The 16,412-nt window shown below is 32.3% G+C and overlaps 1 protein-coding gene across 1 annotated transcript; it reads right to left on the bottom strand.

The window, feature by feature from the left end:
- Window positions 1–1,332: 1,332 nt before the first annotated feature.
- Window positions 1,333–16,178, bottom strand: ZnT77C (Zinc transporter 77C). Its single transcript, XM_065504673.1, has 3 exons — window positions 15,898–16,178; window positions 3,041–3,749; window positions 1,333–2,266 (listed from the first exon to the last, which is right to left on the bottom strand). The coding sequence occupies exons 1-3, from the start codon at window positions 16,084–16,086 to the stop codon at window positions 1,392–1,394; spliced, it is 1,773 nt and encodes a 590-aa protein (XP_065360745.1). The 5' UTR covers window positions 16,087–16,178; the 3' UTR covers window positions 1,333–1,391.
- Between the last annotated feature and the right edge of the window lie 234 nt (window positions 16,179–16,412).

Raw genomic sequence — 16,412 nt, 5'->3', positions numbered from 1 at the left:
TAGTTCAGTTCTAGTTCAGTTCTAGTTCAGTTCTAGTTCAGTTCTAGTTCAGTTCTAGTTCAGTTCTAGTTCAGTTCTAGTTCAGTTCTAGTTCAGTTCTAGTTCAGTTCTAGTTCAGTTCTAGTTCAGTTCTAGTTCAGTTCTAGTTCAGTTCTAGTTCAGTTCTAGTTCAGTTCTAGTTCAGTTCTAGTTCAGTTCTAGTTCAGTTCTAGTTCAGTTCTAGTTCAGTTCTAGTTCAGTTCTAGTTCTAGTTCAGTTCTAGTTCAGTTCTAGTTCTAGTTCAGTTCTAGTTCAGTTCTAGTTCAGTTCTAGTTCAGTTCTAGTTCAGTTCTAGTTCAGTTCTAGTTCAGTTCTAGTTCAGTTCTAGTTCAGTTCTAGTTCAGTTCTAGTTCAGTTCTAGTTCAGTTCTAGTTCAGTTCTAGTTCAGTTCTAGTTCATTAATTGAAATTAATACTTTACCCCAATAGAATAGAACTAAGGCTTTCTAAATTTCACATTTTATTAAATCCGTGATTTATATTAGTTGCAAAAATATATTTATTTTATTGTTTTCATTAAATTTACACAACATTTAAACTATTTTCTAAATACCTAAGACTAAAAACATAAAAAATGTAATAAAAACAATACTTATTTTTAATTAAATAGAAAAATGCAAAAATAACAGATTAAAATTTGTGTCTGATCTTAATATGGCAAATGAAATATTTATATACAAAATATTTCTTGTGGATTAAGTGTAGCTATGTATATAAACTTAAGAACTAGAATATATTTCTATAATATTTTAAATATATGTAATGTGAATTCAATAAAATGTTTTACAAAATATGTAAATGTAAGTTGTGTCTTTAAACGTTTAAGTTAGAGTTCCTAATGTCCCCGAAATATATATTTCTATATAAATTATTTCCGCACAGATTAAAAGAATCGTTGGAGTGAACAGATTTGTTTAATATTTCCCGGCAATGGAACTAAGGAACCCTAGTTTAAATGCTAATATGTTCTCAATTAAATAAAATAATTTTTTACAAAAATCGTTTTCTTAATTACTAAAACATATAGAAAACAAAAATCTTTGGCTTAAAACTGAAAATATGTTTTACAAAAGAAATGTTTGTAAGTTGTTAAAAGATGTAATAAAATCGTTTATAAATAATCGGTTTATGTATTTTTATCTAGTTTAATTATTTTCTAATATTTTGTTAATTTTTTTTTTGTATTAAAATTGTCTAATACTAAAAATAAAGTAAAACCTAGCAAGAAAACGAACAGACTGTTTGTGTTTTTAAACTAAAGCCTAAAAGTAGGCTAACATTTTCAATGTTTTTAAACGGTTAAAAATAATAAAAAAAGAATTGTGATTAAATGGTGTTGATGTTTTAAAATGCTTAACATTTGGTATTATCTTTACAACAATCCTTAACTGCCACATTATCACTTGGAGCTGGCGGCTCCTGACTGTCCTTGGCTTGACTTAGTTCTAATGTTTCAGTCTTTTCAGGGATTTTTGAGGTTACAGACATTTCACTTTCAGCAGAAGCTTCAGCTGTATGGTTGACGGTCACATCTAAAGTGGCTGGAATACTGTTGGTGGCAGCTTTAACCGTTTCTGGTTGTGTTTCGTTTATTTGTGACGTTTCTGTGATTGAATTTTCTTTAGGAACTTCTTTTATTTGTTTTGCGTGAACGTTTGTGTGTTTGTGATTATGACTATGTTTGTCATTACTGTGGTCATGTTTGTGACTGTGACCATGGCCGTGTCCATGTCCATGTTTGTGCGAATGGGAATGATCATGACCGTGATCCTTAATTTTTTTAGTTTTCTTGCCATGATCATGGTCATGTTCGTGATCATGCTCATGATCATGTCCATCAGTACCCGAACACACACTTACTTCTCTCAGATCTGTTATGGAATCCTTACAGCAGACCTTGTCCAAACATTCAGGCCGTGTACATTGCACCAAACATTCGGTTGATGAGTTTACGGTATTTTCAGTGTAAAATTCTGGTTGTATTGTTACATTGGTAATGCTGTGATCATGAAAATGTTGACGCACCTCATCAAGAGTGTTAGCATACATTTTGGGATTTTGAAAGATAATGTGTACGGTGGCAATGTATTTGTGTGACGACAGCTGCCATATGTGTAGGTCATGATAGCTGACAATTTGTGGGAATTTCTTAACCAATGTACTCTCAAAGTTCTCCATATCAATGTTGCCAGGAATCGTTTGTAGCAGTATAAGACAGGCCTCTTTCACTGTAATGGGAAAATATGAAAATTTTATAAATTAAAATTTAAACAATAAATAATATAAAAATATAGTAGAAATGGTAAGTTCCAGTTCTAGTTCCGTTCTAGTTTTGTTCTGTTCTAGTTCTGTTCTAGTTCTGTTCTAGTTCTGTTCTAGTTCTGTTCTAGTTCTGTTCTAGTTCTGTTCTAGTTCTGTTCTAGTTCTGTTCTAGTTCTGTTCTAGTTCTGTTCTAGTTCTGTTCTAGTTCTGTTCTAGTTCTGTTCTAGTTCTGTTCTAGTTCTGTTCTAGTTCTGTTCTAGTTCTGTTCTAGTTCTGTTCTAGTTCTGTTCTAGTTCTGTTCTAGTTCTGTTCTAGTTCTGTTCTAGTTCTGTTCTAGTTCTGTTCTAGTTCTGTTCTAGTTCTGTTCTAGTTCTGTTCTAGTTCTGTTCTAGTTCTGTTCTAGTTCTGTTCTAGTTCTGTTCTAGTTCTGTTCTAGTTCTGTTCTAGTTCTGTTCTAGTTCTGTTCTAGTTCTGTTCTAGTTCTGTTCTAGTTCTGTTCTAGTTCTGTTCTAGTTCTGTTCTAGTTCTGTTCTAGTTCTGTTCTAGTTCTGTTCTAGTTCTGTTCTAGTTCTGTTCTAGTTCTGTTCTAGTTCTGTTCTAGTTTTGTTCTAGTTCTGTTCTAGTTCTGTTCTAGTTCAGTTCTAGTTCAGTTCTAGTTCAGTTCTAGTTCAGTTCTAGTTCAGTTCTAGTTCAGTTCTAGTTCAGTTCTAGTTCAGTTCAATGTTTGATAAAGTACTCACTGTAGGGATAACTTAGAGCCACCACTAGCACACATGAAAATATCGACAAAACCGGATCAATAAACTTGGCAGTATGTTCCTTATCCTTGGCAAAATGAACAATAACAGCGCAAACAATCACAAATATGGTGCTGCTAACATCACGCAACAATTCAGCGGGACCCTCTCGTCTCGTTTTATAATGAACTTTGCCCAATTCCGATTTCAAATCCTCCTTCAAATGATGATCATTTTTCGAATTATCCTGCACAGCCAATACATTGGCGTCACTGTCTATGGTAATGTTACTGGGCTCCACAATCACTTTGCCATCGGTGGGATTAATGTGCAAGAAACTGCCTTGATGCAAAGTATAACCGCCAATTATATAATAGGTGAAACCATTCAACAGCAAACCCACAAAACCCAAAATCATAACATGGAATGGCAAATGCATGGAATCTTGATGATCGATGTGTACCAAAGTCTGTAAAGCCTCCACCAATAAGGAAAACGATAAAGAGGCCAAGGTAATGCAAACAATCAACATTGTGAGAATCTCTATGCGGGCCCAGCCAAAGGTGTTGCGGGTTTTGAATTCCGGACTGGTTACTGGTGGATACTTGGGTATATTGGGATCATTGGGATATGTAACGCCGAGTATGGCTTTTTGTTTTTCTTTGGTTAACAGGGGACTAGACAGTTCTTGTTCATTGTGTAATTCATTGTGCTGTAAAATAAAAATAAAAGAAAAATAGTTATTATTAGTATTATTAGTAGATACAAATCATTTGTATACAATTTATGTATTATTTTTCACACAATTTACTAGGTTGTATACAAATCATCATTAAACTTGGCAATTTTCCACTTGATAAAGTGGGTAAAGTATAAATTACACATCCATGGCTTTAAATTTTACACACATAAATAGTAAGTACTGTCCGCTAACGCTGCCTAACGAATAGTTGTTTCATTTTCATTTCTGCGTTAAATCAAGCTGTATATTTTCCAAATAATGAACAAAAAATATTTAAAATAAATAAAAACAGCTAATAATGACGTTTTGTATTAATTACTAGGCATGTGAATTTAATTTAACAGGTAGACCTTGTTAAATTAATCTAAAATGTTTATTTTTGGGAACAGTTAATGACTTTTCAATTAGTCCACAAAGCAGACTTAATACAAATAATAGTACTAATTTGAATTCATTCTTTCATAAATCCTTTAATTCTTTTCTAGTTAAGCTAGTACAACTCAAATAGGTTATTATAAAGCTTATACCTGGGAATAGGCCTTAGAAATTGGTTTGTTTAATGATTGATTCGGAATCTGAAAATGGAATAACAAGGGAATAATCTCAAATATATCTTCACTTTTTTCAAAATTAATTTTTTACCCTTCCAATAGGGATTTCCTAACTTTGACAGTAAAAAATTCAACTGAAACTGGAGCTGAATGTAAACGACCACAGACAATGACGTGTGTTCGCTGAATGGGCCATGGACCAGTTGGAAACTGACCTTAATTTTCATTACAAAATCATCTTCTGCGATGAGACCGATTTCTGGATGAATGCGTACGTCATCAAACTAAATTGTCGAATTTGGGATGATACCAATCCACATGAGATCCAAGAGTGTCCAATGTATTCCGAAAATGTCATTGTTTGGTGTGGATTTTGGGCATGCGGCCATATGTTTTTGAGAATGAAGTTGGCCAGGTCATCACCGTCAAAGGCGAGCGCTATAAGACGATGATCACCAACTTCTTTTGGCCTGAATTGGATGATGTGGACACCAAAGACATGTGGTTTCAACAGGACGGCGCACATTGGTTGAAGAGTGACCGAAATTAATTTTTTTTCCATGTTCGCCGATTTGGATAATTTTTTGGTATTTTGTTGTCAGATATCTGAATATTATGATTTCGTAATATTAGGCTGATATGTTTATTATTTGTTTGGACAGACACGATCGAAGTTCATATACATATGTTCGCTTGTTTAAAATGGCATGCAAATTTACTGTATATTCAATCTTTTGGTACAATCACAGTAAACTTATCATTTGACTTTGTTGTATATTTTCGTAAATGACAATTGCCATAGATGAGATTTGCATTAAAAAAAGTTGGAAAAAGTGCCATATAAAAAATGTCGTAGAACAAAATATAAACAACATCAAAATTTCAATGTTCATCAACGTCAGTGGGCTGCATCTTTTTAGCGCTATGGAGCGCTGTTTAACGAAAGATGTCAAATTACAGCTTGAAGTCTCAGCTAAAAGTTAAAAAAAAATTCAGCTGCTCCTACTTGCTCCTTTCCAAAAAAAAAAACAGTAAAACCTATAAAGTGATATAGTGATAAAGTAACAAAACATGAATTTTCGTTCCTGCATGTTGTTGTTGCCATAATTCTTTAGTTGTAGGAAGGAGAAATTTATCTCCTTTCCTGGGTGTATTGTTATTTTATTATTTTTTATACTTAAATTATTAAGTAAACCTAAGCCAGTCGATCAACGTCAAAGTTGGGTAATAGTTTTTATTTATTTATTTGTTTAAAGTCTTAATCTGTCCTCTTTAGTATTATTTTTTATTATTTAAAACAAACGCTGCTTTTTAATTTGGTCAACTTTACCAGTGGACAGTTCATAAGCGAATGAATTATATTTTAAAAAATGTTTATAGAAGAATTGGACGTGTAGCCACTAATGAAGACGTAATGCATAATCTTTTATTGTCTTCAGACCCATTTATAAATAGATTTCGCTCAAAGCTGCAAATTAAAAAATTGGAGTACGATAATGATGTTAAAAAATTATTAAAAGACTATGCTTAAATTACTTATTCATGTTTTTTCTATGGGAGATGGGCGTAAAAGTGGGCGGATCAGGTATATATTTTCAGGAGCCCATTCTACAATTATAATATTTATTTTTTGAGAAAATTGAGTTGATGCATTAAAAATCAAGGGAGTTATGAAACTTTTTAGATACAAGTTGTATGGGAAGTGGGCGGATATTCTGAGTGTTTAAAAATGCTATGTGCCAAAAATCAATGCCGTAGGTCAAAATTTAATTTTCACTTTGTATGGGAGGTGGGCGTAAAAGTGGGCGGATCATTTTGATTTTTAAATTTTTTCTTGATTCGAACAAAAACAACTTCTTCTATTTTTAGCCGCTCGTTGTATGAACTTCAACCAATGTGCGGCGCTACGTGCAACACTGCTCATGTCACATTGAGCATCTCACATGTAAGTGATGGGAATTGGCCACCGATATCGTTCGATTTGACCCTGTTAGAATTTTTCTATGTCAGTATTTGAATAACTAATTAGATTTGATTAAAGAGGCTTTAAGCATCACGATCCAAAGGATCCTTTATGCTGCCTTACACTTCACGAATAAATCTCAAATAAACCTCTAATATAGGAGATAACAAATATTCCTTAGATTCTAACCTTTCCCACGAAATTTCATTCTATGCTCGGTAGCATTACCCAAGGAGTAAAGATGCTATTTAAGACCACAATGCTCAGTTAACAATCCTATGTCCTATTTTTCGAGTATCTGTTTTCGACTCCTAACAAAAATAGCTTTCCAATAGCGAACAAACTCCGACACAACCCAGGTTACGGATTCTTCTCAGAGACATACATTAAGGATACAAACAAAGAGTCCCCCAAAAGTTAGACAAGCCTCCCTAATCAATCCAATTGTTTCCAGAGTGACCCGGTACCCAGCATAATGTTAACCTGATGTGCCTATCTAGTTCATTCAGAGATATAATATAGACAATGACAAGTCCGGAACTTATCTCATACGACGTTAAGGACATGAGCGAAAAGTTGACATACATAAGTCTCCGCCTAAAATATTGAAATATAAATTATCCCATGGTAATGGGATTTCAAAACTTTTTCCACAAACACGTCCCATCATTTCAGGATTAATCTTTTGGATCCATTTATGAACCATACTTGATCCGCCATTGCGTGCATCCAAGTCCATTCGGTACTAGGCTCTCAAAGGACCTATGCAATACCAAAACAAGTGGCCTGCTGGTATCTGGCTATTAAGAGGGTCAATTGCGCTATTTCCAGACTTAGCTACGCCCTGTTAAAACCTCTTGACGGTGATGGTCTGGCTAACGATGGTCCAGCCCAAAATCCACACCAAACAGTGACTTTTTCGGGATTCATTGGACGCTCTTGGATATCATGTGGATTGGTATCGTCCCAAATTCAACAATTTTGTTTGTAAAATGGTTAAAGCGCGCGGAACGTTCCCTTAAAAGAACTCCCATTTTGATACAACAATTTTATCATTTTCACATGTTGTTATACCCTTCACCTTCGTAAGAAGGGTATATATAAGTTTGTCATTCCGTTTGTAATTTCTACATTTTTCATTTCCGACCCATTAAAATATATATATATTCTGGATCCTTATAGATAGCGGAGTCGATTAAGCCATGTCCGTCTGTCTGTCTGTTGAAATCAATTTTCTGAAGACCCCAGATATCTTCGGGATCCAAATCTTAAATAATTCTGTCAGACATGCTTTCGAGAAGTTTGCTATTTAAAATCAGCAAAATCGGTCCACAAATGGCAGAGATATGAGGAAAAAACCAAGACAAACTCGATTTTTGACCTATTTTTGACCTATATCTGGATTACTAAGAAATTAATATAGACAATATGGATATCTAATGATAGATATTTCAAAGACATTTGCAACGACGTATATAAGACCATAGTAAGTTGGACATACAATGGGTCAAAATCGGAAAAACATTTTAACCCGAATTTCTTTTTTCACCAAAAAAAATTGAAAAAAACAAAAAAAAAAATTGAAAATTTAAAAAAAAAAATTTAAATTAAAAAAAAAAAAATTTTAAATAACAATCGATAATATTTTTTTTTCCAAAAAATGAAAAAAACAACTGGAAAAAAAAATAAATTTTGTTTACCTAAAAATATTTAAAATTTTTAAGTATAATTTGGTGAAGGGTATAAAAGATTCGGCACAGCCGAATATTGCACTCTTACTTGTTGAACGTTACATCCCTGCATGGGGATTTGGCTAAACAAACTGATTAAATGGCAGCCAATTCGACAGATGTAGCTTCAACAATATACCCTCTATCAACTGTCAAAGTTTGAAAGTCCCTATTGAAAGACCCTTTATTAGGAGTAGAGTATTGACTATATCGGCAACACAATGATATAATTAACCTTCAAATTTCACCAGGTACTAAATGTAAAATATGCCACCTTGCATACTTCTTAAGCAGGTTCCACTCTAATATTACGATCATGAAAAAAATAAACAAAAACAGATTTAACGCTTCACTAAATAACTACAAGCAGGCTATGGGTAAAAACATTTCTCTATTGTGTGGTTAATAAAACAATAAAAAACTAAATAATACTAAACAAATGAATAATAATAATAAACAAACAAATTTATGTAATATTGAATTCAAAATAAAACAAATTGGAGTATGTAGGCTTGAATTAAATACCCTGAAACGTATTTACTCGTACAAAGTATTAAAAAAAAAACGTTGTGCTTGGAAACGCGTACCATATAATTTTAACTACCGCATGGATGTCGATTTCTGGCTAGAGAGTAGACATCGTATTTAAAAAAATGCAAAACGTGACGCTTAAAATAAATTAAAATTCCTATTTGTGTCAGTTTATTTTGATCAAAATTACAAGTGTTTTTTTGTTCAACGTGTTTAGGTTTATGAACTATAAATGTTTTTTATGAAATTTATTAATATTTTTGAGTAGTTTTTGGCATAAAAATATGCAAATTATTGTCACCCAAAATAATGTGCAGTTAAAAGTATCAAAATTATTTGTATTTATTAATTTGATTTGATTTTGTGTTATTTAACCTTGAAATAAAAAGTTTATTTATGGTCAATTTTTAAAACTGTGTTTGACTTATTTGAAATTTTTAAAAAAAAAAATGGGCCAATGCCCAGTGTAAACGACCTTTAGTATTTTGTTTTTTTTTATTGGAAATTTTATTTAAAATATATTCAAAACGTGACTGGCAGTTAAAAACATTTATGGATTAAATATTTAAGTATTTGACTGAAATCGAATGTTGTTAGAGGTCAACATTTTATCGTTTTAAAAGGGAATACATTCTATATTAAGAGTAAATTAACAATTATTAAGCATTTTATATAGAGAATTATTTTAAAGCTCATACAAGTAATGCCCCTTTAAGGTATAGTAATAATTTAATGAATAATAGAAAATGTAATATTGAAATAATAATGTTTACTATAATTTTAAGCAATTGAAAAAGATGCTACTGTAAAATTTACTATTTTAACAAATCGGGAAACTATCCCCAGCGCAGAACGTTGTGATTTGGAACAAGTAAGAGAGCTATATTCGGCTGTGCAGAATCTTATATACCATTCACCAAATTATACTTTAAAATACATTTTTTTAAATATTTTTAGGTAAACAAAATTTAGTTTTTTTTTAATTTTTTTTCAATTTTTTTTTAAATTAAGTTTTTTCCAAATTTTTTTGAAATTTTTTTTTTTAGTTTTTAAATTTTTTTTTTTTTGGAAAAAAATGTATGACAAAAAAAAATTCGGGTTAAAAATATTTTTCCCTATTTTGACCCATTGTAGGTCTAACTTACTATAGCCTTATCTACATCCTTGCAAAGGACTTTGAAATATCTATCATTAGCTATCCATATTGTCTATATTAATGACTTAGTAATCCAGATATAGATCAAAAATAGGTCAAAAATCGAGGTTGTCTCGGTTTTTTGCTCATATCTCCTTTATTTATGGACCGATTTTGCTGATTTTAAATAGCAAACTTCTCGAAAGCATGTCTGACAGAATTATTGAAGATTTGGATCCCGAAGATATCTGGGGTCTTCAGTAAATTGATTTCAACAGACAGACAGACAGACGGACATGGCTTAATCGACTCCGCTATCTATAAGGATCCACAATATATATACTTTATAGGGTCGGAAATGAAAAATGTAGAAATTACAAACGGAATGACAAACTTATATATACCCTTCTCACGAAGGTGAAGGGTATAAAAATAAACTGAATAAATGACAGCCAATTCAACAGATGTAGCTTCAACCATATGGCCGCTATTAACTGTCAAATTTCTTTCAAAATCTTTGAGACCAATTTAAAACAATTAAGCTCCTTTTTTGTCAAAATTAAGGAATTTTTGCATAAATTTTAAATGTGTATCTCAAAATTTTCACTTTGATTATTTTTCACGACTATTCCGATTGATATATTGCAAAGTTTCTATTGTTTTGGCAATGCTAAGAAGAATAACCACAGTCTGCCTATATAAATGGGTGAAATTTGGAATATTTTAAAGGTAAAGTGGAGAGCGAAGTTCTGTAGTTTGTTCGATTATTATTCGCAAACTATTGATGTGGTGGACACAAGATTTTTGGCGCCTGAAGTTCTCCTGTTGATAATTTATTAACTGCACTAAGAATTGTGATGAGTTGCCTGTTTTGGGTGTCAAGATGTTAGGTCACCTTTTGTGGGAATATTCACTATAAAACTTCCGGTCCAATTCATGAGTCCTTTCGAAGTTATGGTAGAGTCGGCCTTAAACATTTCGGGTGATATATTGTCTCACCCAGGGCCTTATTCTACTTTAAGATATCTTTAAAACTTCCGATCCAGTTCATGAGTGCTTCAGAAGTTATGGATAAGGGGAAGCAATATATTGGCTGAGGTATGAGAGTCGGCCTTACACATTTCGGGTGATATATTTTCGCATCCTGGTGCCTTATTAAGGAATCTATTAAGCAAATAATTTTTATGATATCAGGGCATTCTACAGAAATGTTTTGCCATATAATTTCGTTGGTTCTATGCTCAGATGAAGCGTTTTGTGCATTCGATGCAAGTTGACTACGTCACATTCTTTTATCATTTCTGGCACCACGTTTAACCGACTTGTCGTGTTGTAAGTAGGTTTGTTTTTGCAAGGACATTTCGAGTTCTAACTGCGTTTATTTTGTCTTAATGATTTTTATATCCTTCACCTTCGTGAGAAGTGTATATATGTATAAGTTTGTCATTCCGTTTGTAATTTCCACAATATAATTTTCCGACCCTATAAAGTATATATATTGTGGATCCTTATAGATAGCGGAGTCGATTAAGCCATGTGCGTCTGTCTGTTGAAATCAACTTTCTGAAGGCCCCAAATAACATACATACACGATTCATACTCAATATCTCCGGAATTCTTCCGGCTCGGTTGCTATTTAAATCGCGAAAATCGGTCCACAAATGGCTGAGATATGAGGAAAAACCAGGACAACCTAGATTTTTGACCTATAACTGGATTACTAAGTCATTAATATAGACAATATCGAGCTCTTAGCGCCAAATTATCGTAAGCGACAAAACACAAATTTTACAGGAGAAGGTTTTTTTTGATTATTTTGAAATTTATACATATAATTAAAAATGTTATGATGCGATATAATATAATTTCGTTCAAGCTATTTGTCTATTTTTCAAATATATTTATAGCTTTTGACAATTAAAAATTCATGGAATACTTTATTGAAAAATATGCCAAAAAATATTTTTTATTGAATTTTTGCATAGATAAAAATTTTTCGAATTGAAATTAAGTTTTTATTTATAAATAGTTTTCAATGAAATTTCACAGTTATGTAGATTTTTCTATTTAAAATGGAAAAATAAAAACGAATTTTGAAATTTATTATCAGCAATCCCGCGATTCCCAGAAAAGTGTTGAAAAATTCCAAAAATGGGAATTTTTAGTTTTTTGGCTATAATATCCATAACAGGGTCGGGGTTATCGGAACCCTTTACAAAGTAATTAGAAACATATTGAGCAACCTAAAATCGGTTACTATATTTTGATATCGAATATGGGATTTGAGAATTTTTGCCCTAAAATTTTATTTTACATAAAAATTATGTGTTTTTTGAAAGAACCTGTTCCCCTCGGTAACATCAATTTTGAAATTTGTATTCCTTTAGAATATTTTATGAAAACTTAGCTTTCAGAAAGTAGAAATTCCATATACATCCTCTTAGAAATTTATTGCTTAAAAAGAAAAAAGTTCTTTTTTCCCAAAAAATTAGCGAAAAATCGCCTTTTTAAAAATTTTTAAATTCAAATGCACATAACTTTGGACTTAGTCATTATATTTAAACAGTTATTTTTCTATTTGACACATACATGTGTTGTTAGTCCAATGAAGGAAAACTGGAGGAAATCGGGAAATATTTGGATACGCTGTTATCAAAAAACTGGAGTAGGGAGGGTAAAAATGTTGAAAATTTAATTTTCAAATGCGAATATCTCCTAAGCTGTAAGAGATAATTGATAGTTTTTTGTAGTGCTCGATGAGAAGATTCTATATGTGTAATTTTTTTGAAATCGTAACTCAAACCAGGAAATAATATCGTTCTAAATATGTGACATACCCGAGGTGTCCTACTTTGAGGGCCCTTGGTCGCGCCCCTGGTGGGCCCATGAGGTCCACGTTCAAAACTTAAACTCGACAACACTTCTTTGCGTATGTGAAATATCATTCAAACCAATCTAACCATATAGAAGTTACAGATTTATTTCCCTCTTTTTATACCCTTCAGCTTCGTGAGAAGGGTATATATAAGTTTGTCATTCCGTTTGTAATTTCTACATTTTTCATTTCCGACCCTATAAAGTATATATATTCTGGATCCTTATAGATAGCGGAGTCGATTAAGCCATGTCCGTCTGTCTGTCTGTCCGTATGTCTGTCTGTCTGTCTGTTGAAATAAATTTTCTGAAGGCCCCAGATATCTCTGGGATCCAAATCTTCAACAATTCTGTCAGACATACTTTCGAGAATTTTGCTATTTAAATTCAGCAAAATCCGTCCATAAATAACGGAGATATGAGCAAAAATCCGAGACAACCTCTGAAAATTTCATCAAAAAACACAATGTATTGTATGCTTTGACAAAAAAAACAACAAAACGTATGGTTGGATGTGCAAACTTTGCGTATTTTTTTTTTTTGTGTTTTGTTTCTTTTGGCGTTGTTGTTGTTTTTTATACAACTAAACTTTTGTTTGGTTGTGTGTTGGTTTTTTTGACAAAAAATCAACAAATCGTATGTTTGAATGTGCATGCTTTGCATATTTTGTTTTTCTTTTGTGTTTTGTTTCTTTTGGCGTTGTTGTTGTTTTTTATACAATTAAACGTATGTTTGGATGTGTGTTGGTTTCATTGCCTTGCGTATTTTGTTTTTGTTTTTTCTTTTGGTGTTCTGTTTCGTTTGGCGTTGTTGTTGTTTTTTGTGTTCTTTATAAATTTAGGATGGTGTACGCTTTAAAGTGGGCAATGTACATACATACCTATATACTAATTATAAAAAATAATAATGCATCCACAACAAAGGTGAAGGGTATATAAGATTCGGCATAGCCGAATATAGCACTCTTACTTGTTTTATATAGCACTGTGTGTCGCTTACGATAAAATTAGTTTACTGTAAAATATAAACATTGACTTACGATAAAATCGTACCCCCTATATTTTTCAACTTATTAACAATTTTGATATTCTGAGAACGCTAAAACATCTGTCGGTCCATAAAATTTTAATTTCTGCAATAAAAAAAAATTTTAAAAATGTCGCTTACGATAATTTGGCGCTAAGGGCTCGATATATTTGAGCCTTTTACAATCGCACGCAATCTGAGCTGAGTATATTGCTGTTTTTTAACATCAGATCCAAAAAAAGCTAATACCTCTTCATTTGAGAACTGTTTTTCATCGCTTGGCGTTAGAATACTGTGAACGAAATAGATATAGCAAAGTTTCTTGAATATTTTCACAATCGATTTCTTCATTGATATCCTTAAGTTTCCGCCTTTTAGATCTATCGCGCCAGTTGTCGAGTGATTTTAGTGGTCTCCCAAAATTGTTTTGGTTTGTACTTTCTGAAAATACCTGCATAGTAAGTCGGCCCTTTAACAAGTTGGTATAAATTCATTGTTTGCTACATTCAACTTTTTTTGTGGCGCTTTGTTAAGTTTTTAACGAAATCAGTTATTTTATTTTCCAAGTCCAATTGGATTTTGATGCTGCATGACTGCCTATTAACTGTCAAAGTTTGCAAGTCCCCATTGTAAGACCTTTTACAAGTTTTATTTAAAAATCTTTGAGACAAATTTAAATTAAGATCCATTTTTGCCTAAATTTTAAATGTTTATTTCAAAATTTTGACTTTTATTATTTTACACGACTATTCGGATTGATATTTTGCAAAGATTCCACTGCTAAGAAGAATAACCACATTAGTACCCAGGTCACCTGTTTAGGGAATGTTCACTATGAGACGTTCTTTTTTCAGTTCCAGTTCATGAATGCTCCAGAAGTTATGGATAAGGGGTAGCAATATATTGGCTGAGGTAAGAGAGTCGCTCTTAAACATTTCGGCTGATATATTGTCGCATCCATAAGCCTGATTAAAGAAATTTATTAATATTTCCAACTGGTCTATCGATGTTGTTATTTCGCCTTTGGAATTTCTTAGTGATCTGGTGGTAGGTGCCCAAAGAATCAAAGAAATGTCTAGTACAAATAGTCGTGTACTACACACTCCAACTCTTCAAACCCTCCCCAATAAACTTCATCTGTCTGTCTTTCAATTTCTGGCGATACTGTATATATTTTTAGTTCTATACTTAGGTGAAGCTTTTTGTGCATCCGAAGCAAGTTGATCTTTCCATCTTATTTTATAATTTCTGGCGCTACGTTTTAGCGAGGACATTTCGCTCCGAGTTCTGACTGCGTTTATTTTGTATTTCTAGAATAGGGTTCCTGGTGGGGTCAGACATCCAATTAGTTCTCTTACAGCATTAACAAAGTTACTTTTGTTGTTGTTCTTGACTTGCCGGAGCAAACAAATTTAAAGTTTTCGGAGGTATTAAACCCTCCTAATGCTGTCCATCTGATTTGGAAAAATCGTATTTGGGCCTGTTTAGATGGATATATCAGAGTGCGAATGTTCCATATGCCAATGCGAGGTATTTGATGCTGGAGGTCTTTATTGTGAGGATCAGTTGGTTATAAAATGTTGTGGTTTCATTAATACTGTAAGTTTAGAACAAAGCTACTGATCGTGCCACCTTGTCCGATCCTAGTGTTTTGGGCCTGCCAATAACCTCTAGGCAGATGGGAATAACAATAGAGATTCAGTGTTTCACCTAATTACCTGAGATACAGTTTTAAACATGTCACTCAGGTAAGTCTTTCTAGCTAGATGACATTTCCAGGAGACACTTGGTTAAAAATCGAAAGAAGTGAGCAACTTGGAAAATTCAAAACAAAGTTTTCGTCAGACATCCAATTAGTTGTCTTAGGTATTTTGAGACCAATTAGTTTTCTTGCAGCATCAACAAAGTGAATTTTTATTATTATTCCTGAATGGTTGTCTGGCTTGCCGGAGTATACAACTTTAAGGTTTTCGGAGGTATTAAATTCTCCTGATTTCGCACTCCTTAATAGTAATTATCTTTGAAAATGCGATTGTGGCATCACTGTTAATCATTTATCATAAAAGCAGTGATGCCAAATACTATTTATTATTTTTTTCTTAATTCTTTTCCCGCCATTTTTGATCTAATTTTTTGGTTTGTTTGTTATTCCTCTTTCTTATTGAAATATGTACTGTCAAACAACATTCTAACATTCGTTAATTTATTATTTATATAACCATAAAAAGATATACATATTAAACCTAACTTGAAGTTTGAGCTAAACATGTGCTTTGATTAATTTAAAGTTAAGATTGTGTAAACTTACCTTAATGGTTATAATACTGCCGGCCAATGCAAAAATATTACACAACATGTGATATGAAGCCATTAACAAGGTGAGTGCGTGTGTTAAATGACTTAAAATCAATTGGACGCTGAAGTAACAAATCGATAGAATCAAAACAATGTACAAGGGGGCCGGTTGAAAGCGATATAATAGATTTTTAATAGGCATTTTGTTAAACTGATGAAAATTTCAAAGTTAACAGATAGACACAGTGTGGTGCAGTGAGGTAGTAGGTTTCTTTTTTTTAAAAAAAATAGTGTATAAAACAACAAAAAAATAGTAACTGAAAATAAAAAAAAATAAAATGAAATAAATAAAATTAGTATTAAATTAAATGGGGAAACAAATTATAAGAATAATAAAATAAATGCTAATAGTAGACTAAAGATCAAGAAATGGGTTTATTACCCTAGGTCTCCACGTAGCAATATTTATTGCTGCAATTGTCAAATTTGATTGTGTCAATGAAATTTGCAGGTGTAGACCGTAAATTG

This window comes from Calliphora vicina, chromosome 3, assembly GCF_958450345.1.
Source record: "Calliphora vicina chromosome 3, idCalVici1.1, whole genome shotgun sequence".
Taxonomy (NCBI): Eukaryota; Metazoa; Arthropoda; class Insecta; order Diptera; family Calliphoridae; genus Calliphora; species Calliphora vicina.
Note: the sequence above shows the minus strand (reverse complement) of the source record. Positions and strands in the feature narration are given on the sequence as shown.

Excerpts from the sequence above, each read along its gene's own strand:
- ZnT77C (XM_065504673.1), bottom strand. The coding sequence starts at position 16,086 with ATGCCTATTAAAAATCTATTATATCGCTTTCAACCGGCCCCCTTGTAC. Across the intron at positions 3,750-15,897 it reads GCAGTATTATAACCATTAAG|CACAATGAATTACACAATGA; the intron begins GTAAGTTTACAC and ends TTTATTTTACAG. Across the intron at positions 2,267-3,040 it reads GGCTCTAAGTTATCCCTACA|TGAAAGAGGCCTGTCTTATA; the intron begins GTGAGTACTTTA and ends TTCCCATTACAG.